Genomic DNA, 15,740 nt, shown 5'->3' on the forward strand with positions numbered 1-15,740 from the left:
CTCTCTCTCTCTCTCTCTCTCTCTCTCTCTCTCTCTCTCTCTCTCTCTCTCTCTCTCTCTCTCTCTCTCTCTCTCTCTCTCTCTCCCTCTCTCTCTCTCTCTCCCTCTCTCTCTCTCTCTCTCTCTCTCTCTCTCTCTCTCTCTCTCTCTCACCCTCTCTCTCTCAGTCTGCGTTAATGAGAGTCATCACCTCTCATAGCTGTCCCTGCGTGACAGCCTGTCACAATGTCACAGCACTGTCACTGTGAGGCACGGAGCTGGGGATGGCGACGACTGCCTGCCTGGCGCTAGCTAATCTGAATGCCTTCCCCCCACGTCAGGTCTATTTCCATCTCACACTCCCTTCCCTCACACAGACACACACAGACGCTACGCTGCCTGCCTGGGTTCTGTTTGCCTGGCTCTGGGTTTATTCGGTGCTGGCAAGCAGGCAGAGGATGGCGACAGGCCCTGTGCTGAGCCCAGATAGGGAAGGTACTAGGTAGGTACGGAGAGCTAGAGTGCTGCTGTTGAAATATAGGCTATATGAAGAAATCTGCCATAGTCACTCTAATGTGACATTTCCAGGTAATTGCAGTGAGGCTTAAAAAATACAGGCCTAGTTACGCTATGTAACTTTGATAAGTCAGTGCTGGTTAGACATCAGGGAGATGCCAGAAGAGCTGGCTTTGGTTTCTTTTGGGAGAATTTCATTGTAGTTTCTTGCTGTCACTTATTTGGAGAAGTCTGATGCAATCACCTGACACAGCATCCTGTGATGAATATTCTAGGTGATAATAGTAGAGTAGATAAATACAGTGGGGGAAAAAAGTATTTAGTCAGCCACCAATTGTGCAAGTTCTCCCACTTAAAAAGATGAGAGAGGCCTGTAATTTTCATCATAGGTACACGTCAACTATGACAGACAAAATGAGGAAAAAAATCCAGAAAATCACATTGTAGGATTTTTTATGAATTTATTTGCAAATGATGGTGGAAAATAAGTATTTGGTCAATAACAAAAGTTTCTCAATACTTTGTTATATACCCTTTGTTGGCAATGACACAGGTCAAACGTTTTCTGTAAGTCTTCACAAGGTTTTCACACACTGTTGCTGGTATTTTGGCCCATTCCTCCATGCAGATCTCCTCTAGAGCAGTGATGTTTTGGGGCTGTCGCTGGGCAACACGGACTTTCAACTCCCTCCAAAGATTTTCTATGGGGTTGAGATCTGGAGACTGGCTAGGCCACTCCAGGACTTTGAAATGCTTCTTACGAAGCCACTCCTTCGTTGCCCGGGCGGTGTGTTTGGGATCATTGTCATGCTGAAAGACCCAGCCACGTTTAATCTTCAATGCCCTTGCTGATGGAAGGAGGTTTTCACTCAAAATCTCACGATACATGGCCCCATTCATTCTTTCCTTTACACGGATTAGTCATCCTGGTCCCTTTGCAGAAAAACAGCCCCAAAGCATGATGTTTCCACCCCAATGCTTCACAGTAGGTATGGTGTTCTTTGGATGCAACTCAGCATTCTTTGTCCTCCAAACACGACAAGTTGAGTTTTTTTGGTTTCATCTGACCATATGACATTCTCCCAATCCTCTTCTGGATCATCCAAATGCACTCTTCAGACGGGCCTGGACATGTACTGGCTTAAGCAGGGGGACACGTCTGGCACTGCAGGATTTGAGTCCCTGGCGGCGTAGTGTGTTACTGATGGTAGGCTTTGTTACTTTGGTCCCAGCTCTCTGCAGGTCATTCACTAGGTCCCCCCGTGTGGTTCTGGGATTTTTGCTCGCTGTTCTTGTGATCATTTTGACCCCACGGGGTGAGATCTTGCATGGAGCCCCAGATCGAGGGAGATTATCAGTGGTCTTGTATGTCTTCCATTTCCTAATAATTGCTCCCACAGTTGATTTCTTCAAACCAAGCTGCTTACCTATTGCAGATTCAGTCTTCCCAGCCTGGTGCAGGTCTACAATTTTGTTTCTGGTGTCCTTTGACAGCTCTTTGGTCTTGGCCATAGTGGAGTTTGGAGTGTGACTGTTTGAGGTTGTGGACAGGTGTCTTTTATACTGATAACAAGTTCAAACAGATGCCATTAATACAGGTAACGAGTGGAGGACAGAGGAGCCTCTTAAAGAAGAAGTTACAGGTCTGTGAGAGCCAGAAATCTTGCTTGTTTGTAGGTGACCAAATACTTATTTTCCACCATAATTTGCAAATAAATTCATTAAAAATCCTACAATGTGATTTTCTGGATTTTTTTCCTCAATTTGTCTGTCATAGTTGACGTGTACCTATGATGAAAATTACAGGCCTCTCTCATCTTTTTAAGTGGGAGAACTTGCACAATTGGGGGCTGACTAAATACTTGTTTTCCCCACTGTAGATAATAGAGTAGACTACAATCAACTGATGGTTGTGGGTTACCTTGCAGCTGCATTGTCCAGTCCTGTCTGCACAGGCACACACATTCTGGTCTGCATCACAAGTCTGGCTGTCCGAACCGGCCACGTTGCAGCCGCAGGAAATGCATTGTGGGAAGTCCCGGTAGCCAAGCTTACACTCGCTGCACTTCTCTCCATGGAACTGGTCCCGGCACATGCAGCAGCCTGTGTTGGGGTTACACTGCTGGGTCACTGAGCCCACCTGGTTACACCCACAGGCCTGTGGAGGAGAGTGGCAGGTATTCATAATCAATGTACCATTAGGTGAATCAATACCCAGTCACAAAGGGTTAATCCATCAGCTTCATATGGTAAACATTCCACAAACTTTCCACAAAGGGGGTTAAAACATTGGCTACAAAATCAATTATAAAATTATACACAGTAGTAATCCTATGATGTGTTGCTCTATTCAATCTCAAAGCACTTTTGTGCAGTTTTAATTTTTATACTATAAAAGTTGGTTATTTTGCTAAACCTTTTTAATGGGCATTTTTGATCAATAAAATAATAGGCCTAACTCCAGGAAAGAGCCAGACAGGACCAGTTTGGAGGGGAGCGGGGTGAGATGAGGTGAGGTATGGTGTACCTTGCAGCCCGCCATGATATCATGACCCCAGTGATCGGGGGCACATTTGTCACATCTCTCCCCCACAGTGTTGGGAGGGCAGATGCACCGTCCTATGTTGGCATCGCAATTATTTCCCACATGGGCGCACTGGCACGCTGGGAAGGGGGCAGGAAAAACAAACTCCACTCAAAACAACAGAATAGGCTCAGCACAACAACTTTCCATTAAAACTGTAAGAGAGAAAATACCCTTTTTTAACATGAAGGAAAGCAGTAATAAAATCTTAAGAAGATGTATTAAAGTATTGTATTGACCAAAAGTTATTCGCAGACATCAATCAGTTAGATGGCAGTCAGTTCTTACGTGTGCAGCCACCCTCCTGGAAGTTGAAGTGTCCTGGAGCGCATCGGTCACACTTGGGCCCAGTGACACCAGGCTGGCACCGGCACTGGCCCGACTCGTCACAGTCAAAGGACTTGGACCCAAAGGAGTTACAGTGGCAGGGGACACAGCCTCCAGCGGACTGAATGCCATAGGTCTGGGGCTGGGGATAGCACAGAGATACAGAGGTCATTCAGGGACTCCATAGAGCTGTCATAGACAGACATACAGTGTTATTACCACAGCAAACGAGTACAGCACACAGTGACACACCGCAAACACTGCAAAACACACACTTCAATACTTCAGACAAAGTATTCAAGAACACACATCATACAATAACGTCTCTGTATGGGAAATAATTCTTTGAACAGTAGTAACAATAGTAACAATTCAATTGATGGTGGGGACATACAAAATATTAGAAGTACAAAACATAATCTAATATAAACTCATTTATCTGTGCAACGGGCAGAGGAACTGTCCATGTCTCATTATAAATGCAGCAACGTGGTGAATAAGTAAATGGGAATTTTAGCTGTAGAAGGCGAGGTGGCGGGGAAAGAGGCAGCCGGAGACAGATGGTCCGATATGAATCTGATTATATGAGGAGCCAACAGCTCCTGCCTGGTTGGCAATCTACATTATTCTCCCTTCAACAGGAAAGAGTGGGGATGGTGGTAGGTGGCACGCATCCCTGGGCCTCTCCCCCAGACTATCCACCCCCCCCCCCCCTCCCTCCCAGGGGAGTCACATGGGAGCTCTCTCTGGGGGTGCTCGGAGTCCTGATGAGATGCATCCACCGCCCATGTGGATCCAGTTGTCTCGGAGGCGGGAGCGGAAATGGACGGCTGATTGATTGACAGAGAGCGGTTAGCACCTGAGCAGCAACCAGGTGTTATGTTGGGGATGACAGATGTCTGTGTGTGAGAAGTGCCTGCTTACTCTTGTCAGCACAGCTAAATAATAATGTGTGTATGTGTAGTGTGGTTGTGTGTAACGTGGTTGTGTGTAACGTGGTTGTGTGTAATGTGGTTGTGTGTAACGTGGTTGTGTGTAGTGTGGTTGTGTGTAGCGTGGTTGTGTGTAACGTGGTTGTGTTTAATGTGGTTGTGTGTAACGTGGTTGTGTGTAGTGTGGTTGTGTGTAATGTGGTTGTGTGTAGCGTGGTTGTGTGTAGCGTGGTTGTGTGTAACGTGGTTGTGTGTAGTGTGGTTGTGTGTAACGTGGTTGTGTGTAGTGTGGTTGTGTGTAATGTGGTTGTGTGTAGCGTGGTTGTGTGTAGTGTGGTTGTGTGTAATGTGGTTGTGTGTAGCGTGGTTGTGTGTAATGTGGTTGTGTGTAGCGTGGTTGTGTGTAACGTGGTTGTGTGTAACGTGGTTGTGTGTAACGTGGTTGTGTGTAGTGTGGTTGTGTGTAGCGTGGTTGTGTGTAGCGTGGTTGTGTGTAATGTGGTTGTGTGTAGCGTGGTTGTGTGTAATGTGGTTGTGTGTAGCGTGGTTGTGTGTAATGTGGTTGTGTGTAGCATGGTTCCAGCCTGGTGTGTTAGCGTTGCACACAATATGGGTGAAGTAGGAAATAATTTCCTTAATTTTGTTGTGTTTAATAGGCTAAGTTACACATTCTGTTAACTTATAGTGAGCCGTTCTTGCAATTTCTATATGACATTTCAGATGTACCTTTTTTTTTTTTTTCGCAAAGTAGTTTGGAGTGAACTACTTTTGATCAAAGGAACTTAAGTAAACCATCTTTTTCTTAAGGGTAGCTTTAGTGTAGCTTTTTCTTCAAGTGTGAAGTAATTGGTAGCTTGGTGAACTATATTTTCAGAATAATTTCCCCAACACTGCCTCTGACCAAGGTTAAATAACATAACTTTTAAATAACAGTTCAATTAAGATGAATGCCGTTAGATAGGCTGAATAATTAATTATCACAACTTAAAGGGCTGTCCTTGATAAGACGGCAATTTAAAAGGTTAAACATCAATTGAAGGATCTAGTGGGGGCTGGATATTTCCAAGAATCCTCAATCACCTCTTTACAATGTAGACTACTATGTGACTGAATCACACTGTGCATTCAAGTATGTGTTCAATGCCTCAAGGATTTACAATTACATTTAGCTGTACAGTACAAACGTATGATCTTAATTTGATCACTCTTTTGTTGCTGAGAATGTTCCTGCACCGCAGAAAATGCAGATGAGCTTTGTGATTTTCATAAATTCACTGAAAACCCACACTAATAGCCTATCCACCTATCAAGCAAAATTATGGACTTAACGTTCAAATCCTGTTGCTGCAGGATTATTTTCCTGTGACAATACGGGTCAAATTAAGATCCTACATCTGTACATCTAAAGAATGCTGTTCTACATTCATACCTTATCTGTAACCAGTATATGTATATTTACATACTGTACATAATAGTTCATATACATGCATACAGTAGCCTTATAGCTAGTTCATATACATACAATCCTAGCTCAATTCAAATATGTGTTAGTAAGTACAGTCTGTATCACACAAGGCTATTCAGTGACAGGCCCAGTTGAAATATATTTATATATTTTATATTTTAGTCATTTAGCAGACACTCTTATCCAGAGCGACTTACAGTTAGTGAGTGCATACTTTTTTATTGTTTTTACATAGCAGAAAGCAGAGGCTAAGATGAGTGGAGTGCCAGGCTGTTTCACATACAGTCATTAAGGTCAGAGGCTTACTGCTGACCAGGCAATGTGTCATGTCAGCTCAGGTCAGGTTAGAGTCATTCTGTGGTCCAGCCAGTACACATCAGATCTGTTCTGTTCGGACGATGGAGAGTGGTCAGTTGTGGTCAGTCAGAGAAGGCCTATATGGTCAGGTTTGAAGTGGGGTCAGGTTGCAGTCACATATAGTCAGGGTCAGGGCTGGACATGTTCGTTGTGGCTAGGTGAGGTGAAATTGTAGCTACGGACTCGGTGGGTTGGTTGATTGGGCAGGCTTGGGAAGCATCACACCACACTAACACAATAAAACACTCAGTGCTGCAGATGTTTACTGTCTTTACCGCTGAGGGGCGGTAGGCTCCCCGGGGACAGCCCCCAGAGCGGGACGAGCCCCAGCGCTGGACCTGCTGCAGCCGGACCCTCTCTATTGGCCTGCGCGTCTCCCGACGCTCGTAACCCTGGCGACCCAGGTCGCACCGGTGGCCCACGAAGCCGGGCTTACAGATACAACGTCCCTCCAGGTCGCAGCGCTGGGACATGGCCCCTGTACGGCTGCAGGAGCACGGCTTACACACCTGCTCCTCTGCGTCCCACCAACAGTTGGGCTTCATTCACCAGGAGCAGTGAGGGGCAGGAAGTTAGTTATCTGTGAATGTCTGAGGTACTGAGTATAAACGAGGTAGTCATCCTGAAACTTTTGGAAATATTTAGATGACAATATATCTGTGAAACCAAACACTGGAGTGAAAAATGGGTTAAACTTCAGACATCAGCATTACTAATCATCAGTATCTGACACAGTAACTGATTTGAAATGTCCCCATAGATTGTCCACCTTTGTATGGGTATCCCAATTATAAAATAACATTGTGACCGAATGAACATGATTCGGAATGACAGCTGATCCTTTGGTGACCTACCATGCACTCGTCACACTGCCGTCCCACCACATGCTGCTTGCACTGGCACTGCCCATTCTCCTGGTGGCAGACCTCCGACACAGAGCCATTGTTGTGACACTGGCACGCTGTAGACCAATGAGAGGGGTGGGGAGGAGGAGAGGGGAGGGGTGGTTTATCAGTTGAATTCATCCGATTTAGAATAACAAGGAGCAGTGTAAGTTCAGCCCCAACAAGGCCCTCTCACATAAGGTATGTACTGTACAGTACAAGCAGGTCCACTTGTTCTCTTCTGTCCTATTGCTGTGCAGTACTACGGTCTATTATCATCAACTCATACAGAGTACGCAAATCCAACATCTTTCAGATTGCTAGACACGGGAACACATTTGCATTGTATAACTGGCTCATTATTTACTTTAAAAAGTCCTAGTGATCTGCAGGAGAAAACACAGGCACAGATGGTTTCATATAGGACTGGTTGGAGGGGACATCTGCTTTTCTTCTGTCTTTGTACTGTGCTCATTCGCCCGCGTAAGGTTTAAAAATGCCTGCATTTATTCAATGTTTAACAGGTTGGAATGAGTATGAGTTGTAAGACTCCCTTTCTCTCCCTGACAGCATGGAGTCCAGATGGGATCTAAAGTGGGTAAAGTTTTTAATTTGGGCTGTCTGAGAGAAAGGGTCATGTTGATGGTTTCATCACACACTGAAACAAGCAACAATATTACACATTATGCTGCAGCGATCTGTGACAATGATCATCAACTTGTTTTCCCTGCCACCATGATAGCATGGGCAATTTCCATCAACGACCGCCCCGTTTCTGCATTCCTAATGTTGATTACTCCATCTCCGCCCCAATGCCCCACCACTTTAATCAGTTAGGACTGCCAGAATAACTCAGCGAAAATTGACTTCTTTTCACCAACTTACTTTTATCATTCTACAGATTTCATTAAAGTTGAAGTAGTGCGTCTACCTTTTATCAAGGCAGATGAAGGCAGCTATTCCATTCTATTGTAGAAGTCTATAGATGCATTAGCTGCATGTTTAACTCTTGTGCTCTACCAGTCTATAGTCTTAATGTACTATCAATTACTATCAATACCTCTATATTTTCTTTGACATCATGAATCATCTTAATGTATTGCAGCTGTATATCAAGAGTTATAAATCAAGAATCCATTTGGCTATAAGCTGTGATAAGCTGTAATGCATTTTTTATTAACTAGACATCATCGTTAAATGGGTTGTTTTGGTAAACAGAGACTAATTAGTTATCTTCATCCAGACGTTATCAACATCGCAGACTGCACTGCTGAGAACAGAGAGGCAGATGAATGATAAACTTTTATGGGCTGAGCATTGAGGTTTGTGAGTCAACACAGGTTGTTTATGTGGATTTACACAGACAGTCACCATCTGCACATCTCTGTCTTCACTCACTCTCGCTCTCTCTCCACCATAATTCATATTCTCAAAGCCAAACATTCTCAAACACACCGCCACACCTGGCATGCAGGCTGTCTGTCAGACAGGCAGGCAGGCAGACAGGCAGCGCTCGCATAACATTACAGCAACACTCCGCTCTTCAAAGGAGACTCAGACAGGGACAGGGGCTTAACGTACTGCAGGCTCTGATACTCATGTACTTCATATACTCACATTGGCAGTTTTTGGCCTCGATGGCGTCCCCATAGAAGCCCTCGGCACAGGTGTTGCAGGTGGTTCCCCCGTAGCCATCGCGACACCTCAGACAGGAGCCGGTGATGGGGTCGCAGCTCTGCGGTGAGGCCAGGTCGAGGTTACCGTTACACTGGCAGGGCTGGCATGAGCCCCCCTTAACCGCCGGCTGACCAAAGTAGCCATTCGAGCACCTACAGTGACCAGAGAGGGAGAGGGAAATCATGACTCGTGGCTGGGGCCCTGAGTTTTTCCTTACCATACTGTATGACATGACCAGGGAAACTCTGGGCCCTATTTCTCAGTATTTTCTGACCTTGTGTCCTGACCAGGAATAACCAGAATTAAGAATAACCGCAGGCCCTAGTTACAGTATAGCCCTATCATTACTAATTTGAGCAGGAAGGAACGAGGGTACTGTACAGTAGTGGACTGAATGATCACTGCTCAGCTATGGAGAGAATGTGTTTCCCATGAGTAGAGTTACAGTATAATGACAGAAATGGACATATGGTCACCATGCCTCTGTTCCTTTTCAAGTCACTAGAAGGCTAAATGTCACAGTGAAACTGGATAAAAAGCAACCACATCAAGCATGCAGAGCCGTATATCACAGACACTTCAGTGTTTTACTAAAATGACTTCAATGATGAAACTGGCTTCAATTATAACATAAACACTTAGTTTGTGTATAATTCACATGTTCAGTAGGGACAATAAGGGGGGCAGTAGAAAGTATAATTGGCAGTCAAAACACAGAGAAACAATCTGAAAAGGCTAATGCGTGAAGCCACAGACAATATCGCTATTCCCCCTACCAACTCTTATCTGCACTGTCCTGCTTTTCCCGCCATATATCTCCTCAGAAGTGAGTCGTGTTCTGCCCTGATAAAGATATACATTCTAGTGCCTTCTTGTTAAATGGTTGCTCCAATCCTTATCTCCACACCGCCCTTCTATCTGCATGATAGCAAATGGGAAAAGTAATCCTTCCATATCATGCGCAGCGGATTCCTTTAGTCGCCGGAGACTTATTAATTGAATATGTTATTGCTTCTGACTGTCTTATGCGAGAAGGAGCCATTGGCGTGGAACAGTGAGTACGTGTCTGTAATTTCATTTCAATCATCAAGCAGGTGTCTTGGGGAGTAGACAGCACTAATGCAGAAATCATGACCAAACATAAAAAATGTAAATAAGTACAAATTATTGAATCATTTTACTTTGGAAATTGAAAAGAAAGAGCCTCCACCCGCAACATCCCAATCACGGTATCTCTGTGCATTCAAATTGCCATCGAAAAATTGCAATTGTGTTTGTTGTCCGTAGCTTATGCCTGCCCATACCATAACCCCACCATTACCATGGGGCACTCTGTTCGCAACGTTGACATCAGCAAACCGCTCACCCACACAACGCCATACATGTGGCCTGCTGTTGTGAGGCCGGTTGGACATACTGCCAAATTCTTTAAAACAACGTTGGAGGCGGATTATGGTAGAGAAATGAACATTCAGTTCTCTGGCAACAGCTCTGATGGATATTCCTGCAGTCAGCATGCCAACTGCATGCTCCCTCAAAACTGGAGACATCTGTGTCATTGTGTTGATTGACAAAACTGCACATTTTAGAGTGGCCTTTTATTGTCCCCAGCACAAGGTGCACCTGTGTAATGATCATTCTGTTTAATCAGCTTATGCAACACCTGTCAGGTGGATGGATTATCTTGGCAAAGGAAAAATGCTCACTAACAGGGATGTAAACAAATTTTGTGCCAAACATTTGAGAGAAATAATATTTTTGTGCGTATAGAACATTTCTGGTATATTTTATTTCATCTCATGAAACATGGGACCAACACTTTACATGTTGCATTTATATTTTTGCAGTGGTGTAAAGTACTTAAGTAAAAATACTTTAAAGTACTACTTAAGTAGTTGTTTGGGGTATCTGTACTTTACTTAACTATTTATATTTTTGACTACTTTTATTTTTACTTCACTACATTCCTAAAGATAATGTACTTTTTACTCCATACATTTTCCTTGACACCCAAAATTACTCGTTACATTTTGAACGTTTAGCAGGATAGGTAAATGGTCCAACTCACGCACTTATCAAGAGAACATCCCACTGCCTCTGATCTGGAGGACTCACTAAACACAAATGCTTTGTTTGTAAATTATGTCTGTGTGTTGTAGTGTGCCCCTGGCTTTCCGTAAATTAAAAAAACAAGACAATTGTGCCGTCAGGTTTGCTTAATATAAGCAATTTGAAATGATTTATACTTGTACTTTTACTTTTACTTTATTTTTGCAATTAAATTTACTTTTGACCAAATACTTTTAGACTTTTACTCAAGTAGTATTTTACTGGGTGACTTTCACTTTTACTTTTGTCATTTTCTATTACAGTTTTTCTCAATTGCTAAAACACAATTTCTGAAACCTTGTTCCATTTCCTGAAAACATTCAACACAAAACCTCATCTTCAAGCACTATTTACAAAACCTCTGACTCCTCTCGCAAAATGATACATTTGCCTCAAAACAGTTTGACCTGTGTTCAAAATCAAACACTGCTCTCAAATCATAAACAAAGTGATCAAAATGATATACACTCTCAAGCAGTCAGTAAACAATACACCGAAAAATAGAAAACACATTGTTCAAAACATACAGTTCTCAGGGAGAAGTAAATTTCTCATCTCAAAACAAATTTCATATTTTTCCATCATTGTCTTTTGATGAATGAAAACATGTTCTATCATAGTAGCTCAAAATTGATCAGAAATTACTACTCTGCTTTGCTCTTTGCAATTTTGTTTTTTGTTCTTCCTCCTCCTTGTACTCCTATTTTTACAGTACTGTACCCTGCATCTCACAAACTTGTCCTTTGTCTCTGTGATACTGTAATTCTTGTTCTTTGTTGATATGAACCTGCAACCAGTCAAAATCTATTCGAGCAGTCAGTACTGTTAACAAATGGAAAGCACAATGTTCAGGGCCATACAATTTGTCCATTGTACAGTATACAGCCTACAATGCACTGTACTACAGTATACAATACTAAAAGGGACAAAAATCAAAGGAGTAAACATGTGATCAATGTGCTTCTTCTTGTCTTTGGGCTGGGTCACGCCAGAGCACTTCGTCAACATCACAAGCAATATTGTCCCTCCTGAGGCAATGGGGGAAGAAGCCTCTTGTGTGCCGTATCCAGCCCTGACATGATTCCTCACCTATATCACCACAGGCTAAATCCATGGCTTGCAGCAGATTTACTCTGGTGTAGGGTTGCCTATCATACACTTTCCATCTCCAAGAGGAGAAAAACTCCTCAATCGGATTCAGGAAAGGCGAGTATGGAGGGAGGTACAAGTTCATAAAATGCCCATTGATGTTAAACCATTCCCTTACCTGAGCAGCCCGGTGGAAACTGACATTGTCCCACACTATCACATAGGTGGGAATGGGATTCTCATTTAGCTCTTGACCCTGCTGCTCTTGAACCTGCTGCTCAAATAAAATATCTCTTAGATTGGCAATACATCTTAGAAGGTGCTGGGTGTTATATGGCCCGAGTGTAACATGGTGATGTAGAACACCATGGTTGCTGATAGCAGCACAGATTGTGACATTGCCACCTCGTTGACCAGGGACTTCAACAATGGCCCGCTGTCCAATCATGTTTCGGCCTCTCCTTCTCCTCTTTGTTAGATTGAAGCCTGCTTCATCGACAAAGATGAACTCATGGGGTCTGTCCAAGGATTCCAAGTCAAATATTGTCTGTGTAGAAATACAATATACTGTATGTAGGATTTTGTAAGTCGCACAGAGACAGTGCTATACTGTAGAGTACAATTAGGCCTACTGTATGCACTTCTGATTCACATACATTGTATGTACTGAAGAGTAATGTCATTCACATAGTATGTGTTAGTACTGTAGACAATCTGGATTACAGTAAATGTTTCTGAATGTACACTTACTTGCACATACTGAGCTCGCAGTTCTTTCACCATTGGTGAGTTGCATTCAAAAGGTACTCTGTATAATTATTTCATTCGCATCCTGTTACGATGGAGGACACGGTCAATTGTGGAAATACTCACACTGTCGATTCCCTGGAAGTGTGTGTTGTCTTGTATCACTCGTTCCTGGATTTCTCTGAGTCGTATTGCATTATCTTGAAGGACCATGCCAACTATAACGGCCTCTTGCTCCCGAGTGAATATAGCTGTCCTTCCACCTGCATGTGGCAGCCTTGCAATTCTACAAAAAGTAGTTGTGCAGTTACAAAAATACAGTAGTATACTGTACCTGTTCTCTTCTCTGAATGTCCTTACTATGGTGGACACAGAAAATCGGCTCAAATTGGGTTGCACTCTAAGTCCTGCTTCCCTCATTGTCAGTCCATGGACAAGAACATGGTCTATGACTGTTGCTCGAATTTCATCAGATATTTCCACTCTTTGTCTTCCTCTTCCTCTTGGTCCTCCTCTTCCTCTTTCTTGCCCTCCTCCTCCTCTTCCTCCTCGTCGCCCACCTCGCATACGCACTCGTCCTCGTCCTCTCACATTGATTCTTCTATCCATTCTCAGACTTTCTCCTTCCCACCTTCAACAACCTGTTTGCTCTCTGAACTGGCTTATATTGGTTGTGTCGCATCATTTGAAACAGGTTAAATCAATTTTGAGTGGTTGTGTTCAATCAATGACATTTGTTCTCTATTTGTATTTGATTTTTGCCACTTGTGTTTACCAGTATGGATGACATGTGCATTAGAGTGCAGAATGTGTTTTGAGAATGAGAATGTGTTTAGAGTTTTGCTGAAAAGTGAGATCTGCAAATTGTGTTTTACCATGTGAAATTATTTAAGGTATTGACAACAGACTGCATAATTAGCTATATGAGTCCAGGCAACGGAGAACTTTGTTCAGCCAATGGGTTTTAGTGTTTTAGCAATTGAGAAAAACTGTAAGGTATCTTTACTTTTACTCAAGTATGACAATTGGGTACTTTTTCTACCACTGTATTTTTGTTCAGTGTATGTGTTGGGCTTTAGCTGAGATTATTCTTTACAGAGTCAAGTACATTTGTCCAGGCCTCAATTGTTCCTTGATTAGCGCCATTCATTCTCACTGTTGATAATTCTAATGTTATAACTTCTAATAATAACTGCATCCACTGGCGAATTGGGAGAGAGTGGGGTGATTGCCATCTAAGAGCCAGCATATGTTTTTGCGGCAATGCTGCCTGCCAGTTGTAATCATCTCTGATTGATTGAGAGATTCAAGAAGCTGTCATTAGCCCTATTCCCACTTCAAGATATGAAGGAGAGTCTGAAGAGCCAGGTGGCAAAAGAGAATTCTACTTTTCAATTCACATTACGGCCTTGCCTTACCTTTCGTTGTGACTGGCAACACAACATTCTTGGCCACAGCTCAAATTGACCGTAAATATCACAGTAGCCACTAGCCAGTAAGTACAAACTATTCAACAATGACAGAAACTTTTCTTCTAAAACATATTACACTATTGAATAATGCAACCAAACCATATTACACTCTTGAATAATGCAACAATTCACAAGCATGTAGGCCTATGTGCAGACAATTAAAGGGTTTAAATTCTCGTCTGTAGGCTACACACATTAGGCTACATTTTAGTTTCAAGACCAAAGCACAGAGCTGCTATAACAGCATGTCTTCATCAAGTAACATTAGCCTATCAAAAGATGTTATGCATGCGCAAGCATGTGAACATATAGGAGGTCCCCTGAAAAAAATGGAGACCCCCGAATGTCACGGTATAACATATTGCATGCTAGTCTAGGTGCTGAGATTCTATGCATGCAAACTTTACACTGCACATATACACTACCGTTCAAAAGTATGGGGTCACTTAGAAATGTCCTTATTTTCGACAGAAAAGCATTTTCTTTGTCCATTAAAATAACATCAAATTGATCAGAAATACAGTGTAGACATTGTTCATGTTGTAAATGGCTATTGTAGCTGGAAACGCCTGGTTTTTAATGGAATATTTACATACAGTGGGGGAAAAAAGTATTTAGTCAGCCACCAATTGTGCAAGTTCTCCCACTTAAAAAGATGAGAGAGGCCTGTAATTTTCATCATAGGTACACGTCAACTATGACAGACAAAATTAGAAGAAAAAAAATAGAGAAAATCATATTGTAGGATTTTTAATGAATTTATTTGCAAATTATGGTGGAAAATAAGTATTTGGTCAATAACAAAAGTTTCTCAATACTTTGTTATATACCCTTTGTTGGCAATGACACAGGTCAAACGTTTTCTGTAAGTCTTCACAAGGTTTTCACACACTGTTGCTGGTATTTTGGCCCATTCCTCCATGCAGATCTCCTCTAGAGCAGTGATGTTTTGGGGCTGTTGCTGGGCAACACGGACTTTCAACTCCCTCCAAAGATTTTCTATGGGGTTGAGATCTGGAGACTGGCTAGGCCACTCCAGGACCTTGAAATGCTTCTTATGAAGCCACTCCTTCGTTGCCCGGGCGGTGTGTTTGGGATCATTGTCATGCTGAAAGACCCAGCCACGTTTCATCTTCAATGCCCTTGCTGATGGAAGGAGGTTTTCACTCAAAATCTCACGATACATGGCCCCATTCATTCTTTCCTTTACACGGATCAGTCGTCCTGGTCCCTTTGCAGAAAAACAGCCCCAAAGCATGATGTTTCCACCCCCATGCTTCACAGTAGGTATGGTGTTCTTTGGATGCAACTCAGCATTCTTTGTCCTCCAAACACGACGAGTTGAGTTTTTACCAAAAAGTTCTATTTTGGTTTCATCTGACCATATGACATTCTCCAAATCCTCTTCTGGATCATCCAAATGCACTCTAGCAAACTTCAGACGGGCCTGGACATGTACTGGCTTAAGCAGGGGGACACGTCTGGCACTGCAGGATTTGAGTCCCTGGCGGCGTAGTGTGTTACTGATGGTAGGCTTTGTTACTTTGGTCCCAGCTCTCTGCAGGTCATTCACTAGGTCCCCCCGTGTGGTTCTGGGATTTT

General features: G+C 43.0%; 1 protein-coding gene across 1 annotated transcript in view; it reads right to left on the reverse strand.

The window, feature by feature from the left end:
- The window catches only part of lama2 (laminin, alpha 2), a gene marked incomplete at its 5' end in the record, with an annotated part of 126,885 nt that overhangs the window by 55,686 nt on the left and 55,459 nt on the right, over positions 1-15,740 (reverse strand). Inside the window, 5 exons of the mRNA XM_084149188.1 lie at positions 2,417-2,653; positions 3,023-3,159; positions 3,368-3,548; positions 7,015-7,121; positions 8,662-8,873. Of these exons, the coding sequence (XP_084005314.1) occupies positions 2,417-2,653; positions 3,023-3,159; positions 3,368-3,548; positions 7,015-7,121; positions 8,662-8,873 (874 nt within the window). The remainder of the gene's footprint in view (positions 1-2,416; positions 2,654-3,022; positions 3,160-3,367; positions 3,549-7,014; positions 7,122-8,661; positions 8,874-15,740) is intronic.

This window comes from Coregonus lavaretus (assembly GCF_964263955.1).
Source record: "Coregonus lavaretus genome assembly, chromosome: 31".
Taxonomy (NCBI): Eukaryota; Metazoa; Chordata; class Actinopteri; order Salmoniformes; family Salmonidae; genus Coregonus; species Coregonus lavaretus.